This window comes from Triturus cristatus, chromosome 9 (genome assembly GCF_964204655.1).
Source record: "Triturus cristatus chromosome 9, aTriCri1.1, whole genome shotgun sequence".
Classification (NCBI taxonomy): domain Eukaryota; kingdom Metazoa; phylum Chordata; class Amphibia; order Caudata; family Salamandridae; genus Triturus; species Triturus cristatus.
The window spans coordinates 380,635,606-380,653,041 of NC_140592.1; the positions used below are offsets into that span (position 1 = coordinate 380,635,606).

The 17,436-nt window shown below is 44.2% G+C and overlaps 1 protein-coding gene across 1 annotated transcript in view; it reads right to left on the minus strand.

The window, feature by feature from the left end:
* LOC146797994 (calpain-1 catalytic subunit-like) overlaps positions 1–17,436 on the minus strand; it is a 263,715-nt gene that overhangs the window by 20,065 nt on the left and 226,214 nt on the right. The window contains exons 15-17 of the mRNA XM_085625227.1: positions 8,506–8,569; positions 5,076–5,140; positions 4,517–4,585 (exon numbers count right to left, since the gene is read on the minus strand). Of these exons, the coding sequence (XP_085481353.1) occupies positions 4,517–4,585; positions 5,076–5,140; positions 8,506–8,569 (198 nt within the window). The remainder of the gene's footprint in view (positions 1–4,516; positions 4,586–5,075; positions 5,141–8,505; positions 8,570–17,436) is intronic.

The following is a 17,436-nucleotide window of genomic DNA, read 5'->3' on the forward strand; positions in this document are numbered from 1 at the left end:
GGGACTTGAAGTTTCACTTTCTCCATTATGATAATAGTTGTACTAACCCCACCTGGAAAAGTTGTTACACAAACCTACATGGACAATGGGAAGAGGTCTTGCTGTATGTAGGTCGTGCAATCACTACAGAGCCCTAGATCAAAGAAGGGTTAAACGAGTATTTATATTTTTTCAATTAAACCGAAGTTGTTTGGTTAGGCATTAAAGAGTGCTGGTGCAAGTGTGCTTCGTGCCAAATAAAATGCACGCTCGCCAGTCTTTCACACACTAAACCACGGTTATTATGACAGTCATAAAGGGTGTGATGTAGTCCAGTAATTTGTTCTCGTTTCTGCAATGTACAAGATCTATTTCTTGTTTACATGGTTTTAATGTTTTTTTGTATGCGAGTCGCCCCTCTCTTTGATTTTGGGACTGTTCAGGTCCGGTCAGAACGCTGGTAAATCTGGTCAATGGCCAGACACGAGGTTCGGCTTTAGATTGCCTCCAGGTTAGACTTGCATGAATATACATGTGTTCGGCACTGTTTGTTCGGTATATCACTCTTCATTGACACGTTGTATTGTGGTCTTTTATAGACCCGTACGTCCTAATGCGACCTGGCTTTTGACTTGGTGAATTCTAGCTTCCTAAAGTTGCATGACCTAACATTTTGATTATACCGCGCCTTTTGCATTGACGCGATTTAGTAAGCACTCCGCATGTGTGTGTGGGTGGCTCTGTGTGTGTGTGGGAGGCTCTGTGTGTGGCTTTTTTTGTAGGTGGCTCTATGCATGGTGGCTCTGTCTGTGTGTGGGTAACTCTGTGTGTGTGTGTGTGTGTGTGTGTGTGTGTGTGTGTGTGTGTGTGTGTGTGTGTGTGTGTGTGTGTAGGTGGCTCTGTGGGTGGCTCTATTTGTGTGTGGGTTGCTCTATGTGAGTGGCTCTGTGTGTGTGGGTGGCTCGGTGTGTGTGGGTGGCTTTGTGTGTGTGGCTCTGTGTGTGGGTGCAAATGCAATAGGTCTCGCATTTGAGAATGATTAAGCTATTGACATTGTAAATAACAATGCTGTTTCTTTCAATGTTTTAAAAACAAAAACATAAACAAAAATAATGCCATGAGCAATGCCAATAGCTCTAACTTTACCAATGCCGAGACCATTGCATTGTAAATGCTTGTTTTTAAATGCAGCTTGGTTTCCTTAAAGGAAAACTGGATGCATTTAAAAAAGAAAAATGAAACTTTTCAGTTTAATGTTTTAAGGGCAGGGACCTGCCTGCTCTTAAAAAATATTTTCACACAGACTCACATACGGGAAGGTTTACCACCTACTTGAAATAGGTGGTAAACTGCAAGTGTTTTGCGGCCACAAAACACAGTACATGGCACTGAGACTGGCTATTGGGAAGCCCCTTCCTAATAGCGAGAGTCGCAAACGCTATTTTGCGAGTCAGTGACTCGCAAAACCGTGTTTGTACATGCCAGGAACCCTTTGTGAGATTGCAAATGGCCCGATCTCGCGTTTGCAAGCGCAAAAAAGGGTCGTACATCGGGCCCAGGGAGATTAAGTGATTTGGCCAGAATAACAGGATGTTAAGCCAACGCCGAGACTCGACCCTGGTTTCCCAGTTCCAAAGAAGGCAACTCTGGTTGATACGCCACATAGGAAGACACTCAATCTGAACTCTGCCTGCTTCCTCTTTCCCTGATGCATTCTTGAATAAGCTCAGGGCTGCGGGGGGAGGGGGAATTAGCAGTGTGGACCGAGAGCAGAAATGTAGGGTAGTCAGGCATCCTAGATTAGCCTCAACAAACCTCTCGTTTTCGGCACTCACAATTTTGGCCTGCCTAGGAAGCAAAAATGATTTCCAGTTGGTAATGTTGAGTCTAAAGGGAGGGGCCATTAGCCCTGCCATGTGGCCAATGTTTACTGTAAGCAGGGGTAATGAGCACAGGGCATGGGTTAGGACCATGTGCCTAGTGCCCACTGAATGCAGCTGGTGGCCATGGCAAGTGGGTACAGGGATGCAGCTGCAGGCCACAGGCAATGGGTACTGAGCACTAGACTTGGGCACAGGCCATGCAATGTGTCAAGCAAGGTGAGGCATGGCCATGACCAGAGTTTACCACACGCACAAGCATTTCGGCTACAAGGAATGTCTGAAATGCATGAGCTGTAAATTTAGAGTTACTAACACACCATAGCTCAGAATACATGAGACTTTCCAGGGGAATCCAAAATCCTTTTTAGACTGATTTATTGAAGTCTTTGACTAAAGTTTGCCACATTACAAAGATCACCCTGGTATGCACATATGGTTACAAGTATGAAGTTTGGTGAACACTGATTCAGAGTTTCATAGTTTAAGACATCATTTTCTTGTACAGCATAAGCTCTATTTTTGAAACCTGTTATTTTTTTACTCCCAATCGATACCTTTATTTTTTCAGTAAAAAAAAAGTGTGTTTTTATAGCGCTGGCTGCAGAATACTTTTTGTTGCACAGTAAATAAAAAGTGTTCCTATTCTCTCAGCGATAGTCAAGTTTTCATTTACATAAAGATACATATAGATTCCTGCAGTAGAGACTATACTGACACTTATACCCTTCTACATACACATGAATATTATGTGAAATAAGTAGAATCATCCATGAAATGTTTTTTGTTTAACTCCGGGTCAGGTCACATTTCTCTTCTTTTCTTTTCATTTCATTTATTTTTTATATAGGGCCACTTTTTGGGAATGATCTCAAATCAGGAGTAAAACAAACCTGTTTTGGGGTCGAGCCAAACAGACCTACTGTCAGCTTACCAAGAATTTACAGTGGGTGTAAAGACGCACATTGCTTACCGTTGGTTGGATTTATTGTCACAGTCATTTGCTTACTTCTCATTCAATGGCTTGCCTTGTCCACCTGGTGTTTGTCCCCTCCTTTGAGAATAGCATATTTACTTGTGTCCTTCTGCTACTCACTTTCGAGAAGTACTTTTTTTTGCTTCAGCACTCCATGAGAGTTCATGTGCTCTCCAGAAGTCCTGTGCTTCTATCCCCACCCAGTGCTTTGTGTTGATCTCTATCTTACATATGTTTCTCTCACCCATTGCTCCCTGTTTTTCTCTCTTGGCCATGTGCTTCTCTCCCCAGCACATTGTGTTGCTCTCGCATATGTGCTTCTCCCTTTGGCCCATGTTTTTCTCTCTCTCGTGTACTTCTTTCCTACCCTCCTTGTTGCTCCCATCCTCATGCGCTTTTTTCTCCTTACTCCCCAACCCCCGCCTAGTCTGACCCGCTCTTCTGTTACCCCCCCTCCCCGGTCCTATTTCTTTTTGCTACAATTTTTTTGGGAGGACCAGACAGCAAATAGCTGCCGGTTCCTCCTTCTGCTTTAGAAAATGAAGGTCTTTGCACATTTGTATTGTAAGATTTTTCTATTCACTGATCTGCAATTCATCATTCCGCTTTGTTTATAATTAAAAACTGGATGGCCATATTTTATTCTTTTTTTTCCTAGTAATAGACCGGAGTTTATTAGTTTTTGGAAAATGTATTATTATTTTAAGTACGTACACCTTTCAATGGCGAAAGTCTAACAGAGTTTACACTGGTAAGAGTCAGATCATTAATGAAGGTCATACTAGTATGTGAGGAACTTACTTTACAGTTTTGTACAGCGCATTGCTACCCAGAAGGGTTTCCCAACGCTAGGCAAACACAGGGCAGAAAGCAAAATTAAAAGAGCCAGCTTTTTAGAAGTTTATGAAAAAACACAGAAGGATTTACAAGCTCTCAAAGAGAAAGGTAGCATAATCCATAGTTAGGGACCCAGATAAGAGAAGGACCTCCCACCCTGTCGGGCACTCCTGAATCTGGGAACAGCGGAAAGGTTCAGATTGCTTGAACGAACGGGTCACCCTGGGTAAAAAGGCGACACCAAGGATCTGAGAGAGTGGCCACGTTCGACATCGCCTTGTACATAAAGCACAAGGCTTTAAATTGGACTTGCTTCTCAATGGGGAGCCAGTAACGGTCATGCAGGAGATTAGAGGCAGAGGAGTGCCACTGTGGACATCATAAATGATTGTGTGTCCAAGGGCTATCCACGAGTGTCCGACTGAGAACCAGATATGGGAAATGACCACGGAACGTTAGACTCAGATTTCCAATACATTTGTAGGTGTTCGCAATCGGTAGAGGGGTGAGTGATTCCCTGATTAAAAGATTGTGTACAATTATACCTTTGCACACCATCAGTATACCCCAGGCAGCATATCCAGAATCCCTCCCACCAGTTTTAAACCAGCTGTGTCCCTCCACCACACAGCACATCAACAGTGGGCATGCTAACACCACATCTTGCCATTATGACCCTCCCAACTGCAGTGCCCAGTGATGTGTGGCCCTCCTCCCTCATCTGTGTCATCGCCGGCTGACTGGGCATTATTCAGTGTACTTTTTACATTACCTTGCATGTGTGAGTATGCCACAGAGGTGTTTCGTGAACATTCCTGTATCCTATATTTCAACCAAAACTTACCTCCCAAGACCTGATCTTACTCCAGAGCTGTCTGAATTCATTCAAGCCCAGCTTTCCATTTCCATTGACCTGATCAGAGACAATGAAGGAAAACAATAATGTGCCTAGACAACAGATGACTGTCCAGACCAGCATTCTGTTGCCAGCGGGTTACTTCTGGCCTGTTGGCAGCAATGAATCACAATTCTAGCTGTTGTGCCTTAGATACAGACTGTACCAGATGCATTCACTCACAGCACGGTTTCTCGCAGTCCCTCCCTTTGTACATTCACTCACACTTGACCTCTGTGTAAGCCATTATTTACCACTTGCTGAAATAGATACGGCTTTTCAGAATGACACAATAAAGAGAAGACTTTGTTGTAATAAGGCATTTTCTCAGTTGGGTACTCACCCCCTTTTCAGAAAGTTCTTGTTGAAATATCACTTTCTGGCATAGACGTGACCAAATCAGAAAAGCAATAGATCTTGATCTCCCTCTAAAAGGAGCCGATTTGTTGACTCGACTACCCGTGAAAATTTGATGTGCATATTTGGTAATTTATTCAGCAAAGGATACATCTACAAGGGCTATGGCCAGCTGGCAGGATTCCAGGGGGAAGTTGTCTGTCTTCTCCATATAATCTAGTTAAAAAAACAAGGAAACTGACATATGACATTGAACTGAGACAAACAATGAAATATTCTTCTGAGATAAGCAATCTGCTTTGTGACATTGTTATGCAACATGTGCTAGCCTGCAGTGGCAATCTCAGGGGACAGTCACTCACATGTATGAAGCCCAAGAGACGAGCACTCACTTACCCAGCATTCCCATGAGACAACAAATCCAACAAAAGGCATTCACAAGGGACAAGCAAGCCTTTTTTAATGAAATTCCTTTGGGATGAGCACTCCAGTATTTGACATTCGTATGATACATGCATTTAAATATATGAGATCCCTATGAGATAAGCACGAGATATATGGCATTTCTATAACTCAAGCGCTTCAATATCTAGCTTTCAACTGAGACAAGTACCCAGATACATGATATTCCTATGACCCAAGAACTTAGATGCATCCAATTTCCAAGATATGAGGAGCATGACCATTTTCTTAATCCATACATGGATGGTAGGGTCTGCCATGCGCAGACGCAGCGCACTTCATCAACCTATAATGCATCTCCAAACTCAGCAGCCCAAGGCTTTGGGAAACGGGCTGTGAGCCACTGCCGTCAGTTGTCTTTCACTTCCTGATTTTGAAATAACCATACACTATCTTTGCCAACTTCTCCAACTACATTATAACTCCCTCATTTGTCATGGTCCTTCTTTCCTCAAACCCTAGCTGTTGCTTCTCAGGCGCATTACCATTATTGAAGTACACTTTATGCTCACAAATATCACCCATCAACACAACCTACACATACACTTAATCCTGGTCCTCCTTTTTGTACTGAAACATTACCAGCTTCCATCCTGCACTTCCTGATCTGCATACCTTGCACAAGTGTTTTTCTCATTATCTGTTCCTAACCACTCTCTTGGGTTGTGATAATCCAACAACACAGAGAGATGGACAGAACACACACTTGATTCATACCTTTCCAATATTAAGGTGTCCATCTCACTCGAACTTGATATTTGTCTATTTTTGCCTCTAGCAGCCCATATCTTCAGAGAGGGCTCCGTTTGTAGCACTTCAGCCAACTTGTTTTGGTTGTCTGCATTCAGGATGAAATCCACACCCCTTCTGGGTTACCTTAACTGTCCCAGTCACCTAAAAGTCTTACCTTGCAAAAGGTTTTTCGACAGAGTGAAGAGACGGAAATTTAAGGGAGTGTCCCTTAATTTAGCGCATGCAGCACACATAGATCATTCTTGAGATCTGGCCTCTACGAAAGGGCAATCTCTGCATCTGATGTATTGAGGAGAGAGAACAAGAAAGTCCAGGCGTAGCAAAGAATGTGAATGGAGTGAGAACCAAGAATGCCACACTCTTCTAATTGTGTGAAAGTAGGCTAGTCTAGAAAGGCCAGGTTTGTAGCCAAGAAGATTCATGAGAAATCCATAAATGCCAGGATTTGAAGTCTGTTGTCATAAGGCTTATACATTCCCTAGTGAAACTGCGCATTTGTTGGGCAACATAACCATCATAACTGTGCAAGACTGATTTCACGCACACTGTTGTGATCTGTTGGCATAAGTCCTGCGAGCTCCCAGTGCACCATCTGTATTCCTAACCTTACATGGTAACACATGGATGTGCAACCTCAGAACATGACAACCCTGACTTCTCAAGGAAATCATGGTAACAGATCTAGAACCCTTTCACTTAGTTATTTATACATACCCAAAGAGAGACACAAGAAATACACAGTAAAGCATTTCAATATTTATTGAAGCATTGTGATTCTTGAGTAAAATACTTGTGTTGCAATAATCAATAGAAAGAAACAGACTAATGTGATTAGCATTACGAGAATGGTGAAAAAGATAAATAGTTCAAACATTTTGCTTATTACAGAAAAAATATGTTTGCATAATGTTACTGTAATATATTGTACCCCTACGTAGTGCATTCTACCCTATAATCTGCCAAATCCCTGTTGGGTGATCTAACTCTTTGTTACGTGTGATTTAGTGTCATCAAGCTGCCTGTCTTGGTGTAGAGCTGGACAGCATCCCTCGCATGAGGTACACAGGAATCAGCTGAGCTGGAATTCCTGCATGGATCGACCTCTCAGTGTCAGTGGAATGCTCTTCTGTCTAAACAAAGACTTGATGTCATATATATAATAACATCACCCATATTACCATGATGAAGCCCCAGTCAGGTTGCTAGTGTTTATTCTATTGTGATAGCTCTGTCGCAGAGCGGCCAACACAAACAACATCTTGCGTGATAAATTTAGCCCTTGTACAGAATGTTCAAGGTGTTTTGATAGAGTGCCTACGAAGTGGTAGTGTAAGCAAAACTGAGTTTGAAGAATATTATCCTGAATGTGTGGCAAATTTCAGCATGTTTAGGGAGAGAAGGTAACTTAAGAATGTGAGGTTGTAAAATGAAGTTTCTAAACCGATCCTAGTGTAACCACATGAAACTGTGTGTTGGGGCGATACAGAGAAAGGGAAAGCCTCTAAACCTTGATTGGGTGGTAGGTGGCAAGATCACTGCTCCATTATCATCAGTGATGAATTCCACTTCTGAACCTCATGCCACCTTCTCATTCACCAGTGGTAAAAACATAACACAGTGCAGCACGAGGACTTAAGCAGAGTTGAGGGGAATCCTGAAAACGTGTAGGCAGTGAACCTCACCTGCTGGAGCCTTCATGCCATCCACACCTTTGTTTCTGTACCGCTGCCTGCCAGCCTTTACCTTGCCTGCACACCATCTCTTTGAAAACAACAAGAGACAACTTGGGGACAGGTGGCAGATGGGTAAAAGGGTTTTGGGGTATGGGAAAGAAAAGTGATGTCGTACTAATCGTGAGTTTTCATAGGGGAACTCCTGTACGGAAAGAAATTAAGCGGACAAGGACGTCACCAACACTGTGTATGAGGTGGAACTTCCTGTGGGGAAATCACCAAGAATCTGATTTGGTGAGACCAGAAAGGTCAGACTCTGCTTCCAAAATGATGAACCAAGAGCAACAAAGTCCTCAAGCAATATCCAATATGAGGAGAAAAGTCCTAAAAAGGCTTGGCGTTTTCTAGACAGGGTGACTGGTGCAAGAATAGAAAAGGTTAGGCTTTGTGGTCAGTTTAAGCGGGAGATTTGATAAATCTCTCATTTCACTGTTTCATGCTTTTTTGCGCCCAGGTTCAATATTATTGCAAATCTCTGACATGTTAAATTTAGAACTGTTAGCAACTTCCTGGAAATGTGCAAATTATTGAGAACTCAGCTCTTTAATACAGTCTATGGTCTCTTGAGTTCCATGGTACCTGTTTTAGAGAATGATAGCTTGATGAAACATAATTAACTTTCATAATACATACATTTAGGCTGAAGAAGTAACTTGTTCATGATCTGCTGCAGAGCTGGCGCGCTGATCTGTTGGTCCTGTCAAGGAAAGAAGACACCTCAGAAAAAGAAAGGACTAATATTCGAATTCTTCTTTAAAACAACTCACCAGACGATGCCTGGTCATGTGTGCAACTATCTGCTTATAAGAATGTAGAACTGTGGAGTGTGGAATGGAGAACAAATGTTCACTGCACATTGACCTGATAGCTGCAGTTTAGAAAACTTGGTAATAGAGCGAGAAACAGGGGTGCTGGAACTAGGGTTGCAGCATGTCCTCAGTATCCCTAAAGCTGGAGTCAGATAAGAAAAATAATGGAAAACAAAATGACCTTGTAATCAGTTTTATTGTCACACAGCATTAGCTGTTTATTGAGATGTAGTGAAAGGCCAATGGTAATTAAGAAGAGCCCCAAAAAGGAAGAGGTTACTTCCCGTATAACTGTCAGGTGGTAGCTTGTTGTGCCAGTAGATCGCATGCTTTCCACACTCCTGCCATCTATTGTTGAGTGTGGATGTTTACAAGTTATTTTTCTTCAAAGAAGTCTTCTATCTTGAGAGAGCTTGTCTCCTTCCTGAAACCCACAATGCACCAGGACAAAGTCTCCACCTCAGACTATGATTTTCCTCCCAACAGGTAAGTGTAGTAAGCAAAGCAGAAGTGTATATGTGTACAGATGAATTGTGAATGAATGCCTAAAGTGAAATAGCAACATCAAAAGTTTCAGCTCAAATCTGGGAATGTGGAAGGGTGCATGTGAATCCACAAAGTAGTATTTCTGTTTGTGGTACTTGCTTCTGTAGATCACATGCTATGCATAGGCTATAAAGGTATTAGCAACAAGGGGTTTGGCCCAAGCGGCTGGACAGGGCCGTAGTAAATTAAGAGAAAGGGGGGTGTTTGTCCAAGCAGTCACATTCAAATGCTGCTAAACAATTTAACAGACTAAAGGCCATCAATTCAATTGATATGGACTATAAGCACCTATTTGCTAATTCGTTCTGTGCACTTTACTCCACATTTAATCATGGATCACGTAAGTGCGGATACGTTTCAATAAAGAACAAATTATACATATTAAGGCAACAAATAAAACAAAGGCATACAAACTTTGTGATGAAACAATATGATGTAACAAACAAAACATGAAGCGTGATACATTTATCTAAACATTTTAACACCAGTCTTAGTTAACAAACGGGGCAGCTACTGGGACAACCTTTAGCATCCACATTGTGTAACAAATTCAAGGAGCTGCTACCCACGGGGAAAAGAGAAACATTAGGCCTAGTAGTGAGACAATTCAAATAACATTTCTACTGGGGAAAACGTAATTAAAAGCGAAAGTCCCCGCGTTGTGTAATGCCGACACGTTTAGATTCCCAAGTTGGCTTGTGGGATTCTCTTCAGGGCGTGGACTGGTTTATCTGATTGAATAGAGAAATACATTTGCACGTTGCAGGCGAGAAGAGATAGGTTAAAATGTGGATGGCACGATTTGCGCCAGACCGGCGATGCTTTTACAAAGGGTAAAAGAATCCTTGCTGTTGGTTAAATGGAAACCTAGTTGGATTTTGGTTTGACGATTTTCGCCATGCCGGCGATGTTTTCTTTAATGATTCCTTTCAGCTCTCAGTTGGTTCAACATATAGCTTGAACACCGCTGCACCGCTGCCAATTTCACGAAGTTCGCACAGAAACGGACCGCGTCTCTTTGCAATCGGCTGTGAAGGTCATCTAATGGTGTCTCATTCCCAGTTTCTCTCTAGGAGAGAACGAAGTAGCAAATAAATGCTTATAGTCCATATCAATTGAATTGATGGCCTTTAGTCTGTTAAATTGGTTTAGCAGCATTTGAATGTGACGGCTAGACTATAAAGTGGAGTACTGGCCCTTAAGTGGAGGCTAGCAAGTGGATGAGGTAGATGTTTGATATAAAATTCTGAGTACAGTTTCACTCACTTGAGCCTCTTGCTGGGCTCAGTTGTCCACAGCGCAATGTCTAGTGAAGGTGTGCGATGTTTACCATGTGGCAGCCTTATGTCTGTTGGGTAATGGTAGGTTACCTAAAAAGGCAACTGTAGCTCCTTTCTTCATTGTAGCGGGTGCTCTTGGAGCTGCATATAGAGTTACGTTGGCCTTTGCATAATGTACTTGAATGTGTTTAACTGTCCACCTGGCAAAATCGGACTTAGAAATTGGATTTCCTAAGAGTTGCTTTGTCTTATGAATGGGTTTTGTTCTGTCAATGTACAACATTAATATCTAATGTGTACAATGCTCTTTACACCACTTAGAATCATGAGGCTTGTGGTGTTATCCACAAGTGCCAGTTTCTTGTTATTAGTTACTCGCTTCGGATTGCTGCCCTGATGAGGTGATGTTTCTATTATGTCCAGGTTTGTGGGGGCGAAAAGAAGCTTATTTTTAAGGGGCACATCTAGTCTTAATGAGTAAGTTATAGTCGGAGAATTAAAATCGTACACATATTTTTTCACCTAAATGCTTAACGGGTTTCGTTTTTCATCATCTTCTTATACACTTGCTGGTTAGAGTGAGTAAGGTGTAATGGAAATAACACACATGGTTTGGCCTGATTGCTTTACATACTCTGCTACCTCCATGTGCTCTCGCTAAAAGATTACCCTTTTGCTTGTACATTTTTCGGTATCTATTCAGAGAAGCATAAGGAACAAAATGACAAATACTCTTTCATGTCCTAATATCAACGTTACATTAAGACAAGCTAGGCAGACTTCGGTCTTTTTGCAATATTTTGCCTCAGCCGTTTGGTGGCATGGCCTTGACAAGGTACGGCTCCAAACTGGAGTCATATAAATGATCCGCATTGTAGTGGGGTGGGGGGGGGGGGATTGTGGTAGAGGTGGAGTGTGATTTACCCACAAGAAGTCACCTTCCTCCTAGGATGCACCTCGTACACCTTCTGACTAGGGCCCTGACAATCAAGATCAATATTCTGGATCCTTACTATGACCCACTGCCACTACAGGAAGGGGCAGACCAATGGGAAGACAACAGTGCGGATCCTCAAGATGATATATTGTAGTTGAGGTGTGGGACTTGAGTGTGATTCCTTCCCTTTCTTGGAAATATGTTACTCTTGGAGTTGCACACATTTTGCCTCTTCAAAAGTAAGCCATCACTTTTTGGAGGGTGTGGGGGCTGGCTCTTGCACTCTTGGCAAATGTGCCAGTATATTCCATAAAGTTGGATGTATAAAGTCTTTCATCTGTTTAACATCTGGCACCTCTGTGAGCTCCATTGTTGGTTGGTATTCCACCCATGTTGAAGCCGGCATCAATGTGTTTTTGACATCGATTTCAGCACTGATCTCAGTGCCAAAGTTGCTGGCTCGGTGTCACACTTCTTTCCTGGTGTTGTCAAATCGAGGCTCGGAGCCTGTAGCTCAGACCTTCTCTGGAGCTGCGGGAAGCTCTTGGCATTGAGTGGGCTCAGTGGTCATGGCCAAAGCCAAGTGCCAATGCCTTTTTTTGTGGCAGCTCAATGCTCAATGTCTGAGTTCCTCCAGAGTGGTGCTTGGCCTCTGTGCACAACTCTCCGAGTTTGAACCCTGGTGGGTAGATTCTCGTGTGCAGGAGGAGGTATAGGTGTTCTCAAAAGTCATTGTCCTTGGTGCAATTTTGACCCAAGAATGAGCTTCTTCCTGAACATTGGAACCCTCCATGGAAAGGGTTTGGGGACTTGCCTCTGTCTGTCCTAGTAGAACGTAAGACTGAACTTCCTCTTCTGAATAATGTCCTTCATAGATCTCGGGTGTCTATTTCAAATGGGTCTTGCTGTATTGAATTATCTTTTTGTTCTAGCCTTTAAAAAGCATAGCACATTGATTCCTTGTGTCAGTGAGGATTAGTCCATTGCTATTCTCTGATGGAAATCCATTGTCTGGAGTCGAACGGTTCCCAGTAGCTCCATGATCTTGGAGCTTGTGATGAACTTCCAAACTTTATGGCGGAAAAAACACAATCTGAGGTGGAGTCTTTGTCCTGGTGCATTGTGGGCCACTGGAAGGAGCCACAGGATGCCTTGAGATTTACATTTTTTTAACGAAATACAACTTGTAAATGTAAGTGCCCAACACTAGATGGCAGAGTGTGCAAAGTATGTGATGTGTAGCAGCACATGCTACAAACCATCTTTTAACAAACCACTGCACATTTGCTTTTTAGGTCTCGCCTACGCAGCACACATGCGGTGCATTGGAGGACCTTTAGCTGTCGTACATCTCTTTTTTGAAGCACATACTCGTGCTTGTGGCGGCATACAGCTTGTGGGAGTGCGCAGCGGCGTGCCACAAGCACGAGTATGTGCTTCGAAAAACAGCAGACTACGCACACACGCATGCAGCACTCCCGGGCTCGCTCTCTCTCGCTTGCTCTCTCTCTCTTCAATGCTTGTTCTCTTTCTACTCCTCCACTTTTCCTTTCACTCGTTAGACTTCCTCAACTGAAACCTCTGAGAGTTGTTTTGTCATAGGGACATTCTGGGTCCACCCCGCGGTCTTGTAGTTATAATAAATGCTTTCTGTGAGTTGTAGTAAGCTTTGTTCCCGTCTGTTAAAGCAACTGGACTAACTCAAAGGAAAACTATTATTTATTGGGAAAAAAGATCAGGACTGCAAGCGTTGTGTCCCAATGACCTAGACTCACGTACATATCCTCCCGTCGGGGGCAGATTTCCCAGATTGATCTTCAACTTTTTCAACCTAATTGCCTCGCTTTCACACTATACAATGCCTCCCGTCCACCCGTTTCGCACCAATGCTTCACAATTGTTTACTCTTTTGCTTCTCCACTGTACCAGATACCAGCTGCAACCCTTCCATGCAGCAGAATCTTCTTGATACCACTTCTCCCAGTTCATTGTATTTGCTTTTGTTCACGGCCTCAGGTACTGTCGTTTCACCTCCTTATGCCTCTTCCTAGACCACCACAGTCATTTGTCCCACTGCCGCTCTTACTCCATACCAAGTCCATGGAACCTGTTTCACCCACCCGACTGACCAGAATTTCACCTGCTTCTCTCATCTCCATTAGACTCCAGTGTACTAAACTTTCGTCCCTCAGGGTCCCACCGCGGCCCCATCATCCTCCTGCGGTCAATTTTCACATCCCACTGGTCACTTCCGATATTACCTGGCTGTCTCTTTTCTCCCACGCTTCTAATTTCATGGTACCTCGTATTTATTAACCAAGTTGTTTACTGTTTCACCCCTTGCCCCCCCCCCCCCCCCTTTGCTACCTTCCGGATTGCTCTGACTCTATTCCCTCCTGGGCCACGTTTCTATTATCACTGCTTCTGTTCATGCTGCCTTTAATCAGATTTTTTATTTTTTGGGACAATGTTTTGAACCCATACACAAAACATAAAGCGTAGAAGTCCTAAATGTGAAAATTACGCTTAACTGAATTATGTAAATATATTTTGTAAACATTGAAATGAAAGATGGAAGATTGCTGGCGGGCCCTTAAGACATTTCTCTGTTCTGCAAGATGATTACATGGGGACTAAAGGTCAGCGTGAAGGAAGTTTGTGGGACACCACAGCATCACTCAGCGCCACCACAGCATCACTCGGCGTCACCACAGCATCACTCAGCGTCACCACAGCATCACTCAGCGTCACCACAGCATCACTCAGCGCCACCACAGCATCACTCAGTGCTACCACTGCACCACTCAATCCTACCACAGCACCACTCAGCGCCACCACAGTATCACTCAGCGCCACCACAGCATCACTCAGCACCTCCACAGCATCACTCAGCACCTCCACAGCATCACTCAGCGCCAACACAGCATCACTCAGCGCCACCACAGCATCACTCAGCGCCACCACAGCATCACTCAGCACCACCACAGCATCACTCAGCACCACCACAGCATCACTCGGGGCCACCACAGCATCACTCAGCGCCACAATAATATCACTCAGCACCACCACAGCATCACTCAGCGCCACAGCAGCATCACTCAGCGCCACCGCAGCATCACTCAGCGCCACCGCAGCAGCATCACTCAGCGCCACCGCAGCAGCATCACTCAGCGCCACCGCAGCATCACTCAGCGCCACCGCAGCATCACTCAGCGCCACCACAGCATCACTCAGCGCCACAACAGCATCACTCAGCACCACTACAGCATCACTCAGCGCCACCACAGCATCACTCAGCGCCACCACAGCATCACTCAGGGCCACCACAGCATCACTCAGCACCACAACAATATCATTCAGCGCCACCACAGCATCACTCAGCGCCACCGCAGCATCACTCAGCACCACCGCAGCATCACTCAGCGCCACCGCAGCATCACTCAGCGCCACCGCAGCATCACTCAGCGCCACCGCAGCATCACTCAGCGCCACCGCAGCATCACTCAGCGCCACCGCAGCATCACTCAGTGCCACCGCAGCATCACTCAGGGCCACCACAGCATCACTCAGCACCACAACAATATCATTCAGCGCCACCACAGCATCACTCAGCGCCCCCGCAGCATCACTCAGCGCCACCGCAGCATCACTCAGCGCCTCGGCAGCATCACTCAGCGCCACCGCAGCATCACTCAGCGCCACCGCAGCATCACTCAGCGCCACCGCAGCATCACTCAGCGCCACCGCAGCATCACTCAGCGCCACCGCAGCATCACTCAGCGCCACCGCAGCATCACTCAGCGCCACTGCAGCATCACTCAGCGCCACATCAGTATCACTCAGCATTGCCTTTGCACTAGTACACCACCACATCATCATCACTCAGCAAGACCTGAGTATCATTCAGCATCATCTCCGCATCAGTCACGACCACCACCACTACCAACTCAGCACCACCTCAGCCTGCTCTCAGAATTTGGCATCTGTTGATTCTCCCCTAGCGTCTGGCCACTGCTAATGTTATAATACAGGTACTAGTTCCCAACCTTCACCCTCCGATTGTTTATGCCCCCTCAAAAAAAGCTTTAACAAACAACCATTGGAATAGGCAGAAACAATTTGCCAGCATTGCAAGAACACAAGAAAACTGAGGACATTTTTTATTGTAAATACTTTTTGTAATATGGTCATTCAGTTGTACATAATGCCTTCTTGGTCATATCTAAGGTAACAAAAATGCTTCTGACACTGTTTTATTATAACTTTTCAGCATGCTGCACAGCAGCCACACTTCTCTACAGCACAGCTTGAAGACATTGACAAAGTCAATAGCTCTGGATAAACACTTATAAGTACCCAAAGGTGAGACCTATTGGCTATGCCAATCCTTGTTATGTATGTTTTAGTCTACATTATGTGGCTTCAAAGAGATGGCATCAGCTAACAAACTGATCGGATCCTTTGGAGGATAAAAGAACGAGGCACATGAACAGCACCAATATAAGAAAATAGTTCCTTTTTTTAAGTTTACAAACATTAAAAATGAGGGTCACTAGGGCCTTTTAATGGTGGAATACGGTGGCAGTCAAGTTACATGGGAAGGTGAGAGAAAAAAAACAATTCACATTTATTTTACCCTTATTGCATGCATGGCTAAAGCCATCCTGATTTATCAATGGTCTTTTTTTTAAATATCTCATTTTGGAGTAAAAATTTGCAAAATGTATTCATTTATTTAAGAATTGTGCATCACAATGAGCCATTGAATCACATTTTTACAAAAAACATATCGGACTACCACTTCATTTGCTGTACACCCTCATTCAGAAACACCGGATGTTTTTAGAAGCCCCCCATAATGTTAGTGGGGTGATGCCCCAGAACTGCACCCCTGGCAGAATATTATTGGGGAAGTACTGATGAGGAAGAGGGGCTGCCTGCCAGGAGTTCACTGTTTAATAATGTTTACACTTGGGGGGTGTGGCTTGGCGCCTGAGTGGATGGCTGCGCCTGGGTGAAGCTCCGGGACCCGTGGGGAAGGTTCGGCGTTCCGAGGATGGCTGCCGATTCAAAGCGAGCGTCAATGGCTGTCTGAACATCTCGGGCATGTTTTGGAGCCCTCATAGACCTCTTTACCGGTATTAGCTCTTTATTTTCCTTGAGGGGAGTGCTCTAGCGGCGCCGGTTCGGTTGTGGCCGCCATTTTGAATTTTATCGCGCGAGCGCGCGTTTCCTCACAGCAATGAAAAAACGCATCCCAAACAAAGCGAACTCAACATGCTCTTTCTCCTTGTTTATTAACTAACTTCATGACATTCATGTTCCCTCAGCTATGTGGCAGCCACTTATATAAGGAGACCTGGGACATTGTAGAGCCTTAACCTTTCTGCTCCTCCATCTGCAAATTTTTATGGGGACTTTTTCGTTTTTCACAGCATGTTTATGGGATGCACTATTACCACACTGTGGTGATTCTATCTTCCTCTGCCATTAGTATGATTTTTAACGGAGGCTGCTACTGAGATACCTCTCACACTTACCTGTTGATGCGCCTCATTCAGTTTCGTGCTCTCACATTTTCTTATGCTGATGTAATAGACTGTGGCACACCCCCTTTTTGACACGTTTTTCAGCTTTTTAGTTTACTTCTATGTGAGTCATACTTATGTTTCGCAGAGGGCACGGAGACAGAACATGAACAAGTGTTTTTGTTTTTGACGAACGGAGTTCTCCCTGTTTTACCTTGCCATTGCTCTTTGCGCTTGGTGCCCGCTCGTTGTGTCTGAATACTAGCACACTAGTACGAGCTCGGACTGTCCTAACAGAGTTTTATGGTTAGAACAAAGACACCACATTCTTCTTTCTCCAAACCAAAACTTATTTTTATAAAATACAATAATGGAGCCCCCGTCCACAGCTTCAGGAAAATCCAACACTATACGCCTAAAGAAAGACCCTCCATCGCCACCTAAATCGACTTCACCGGTATCAA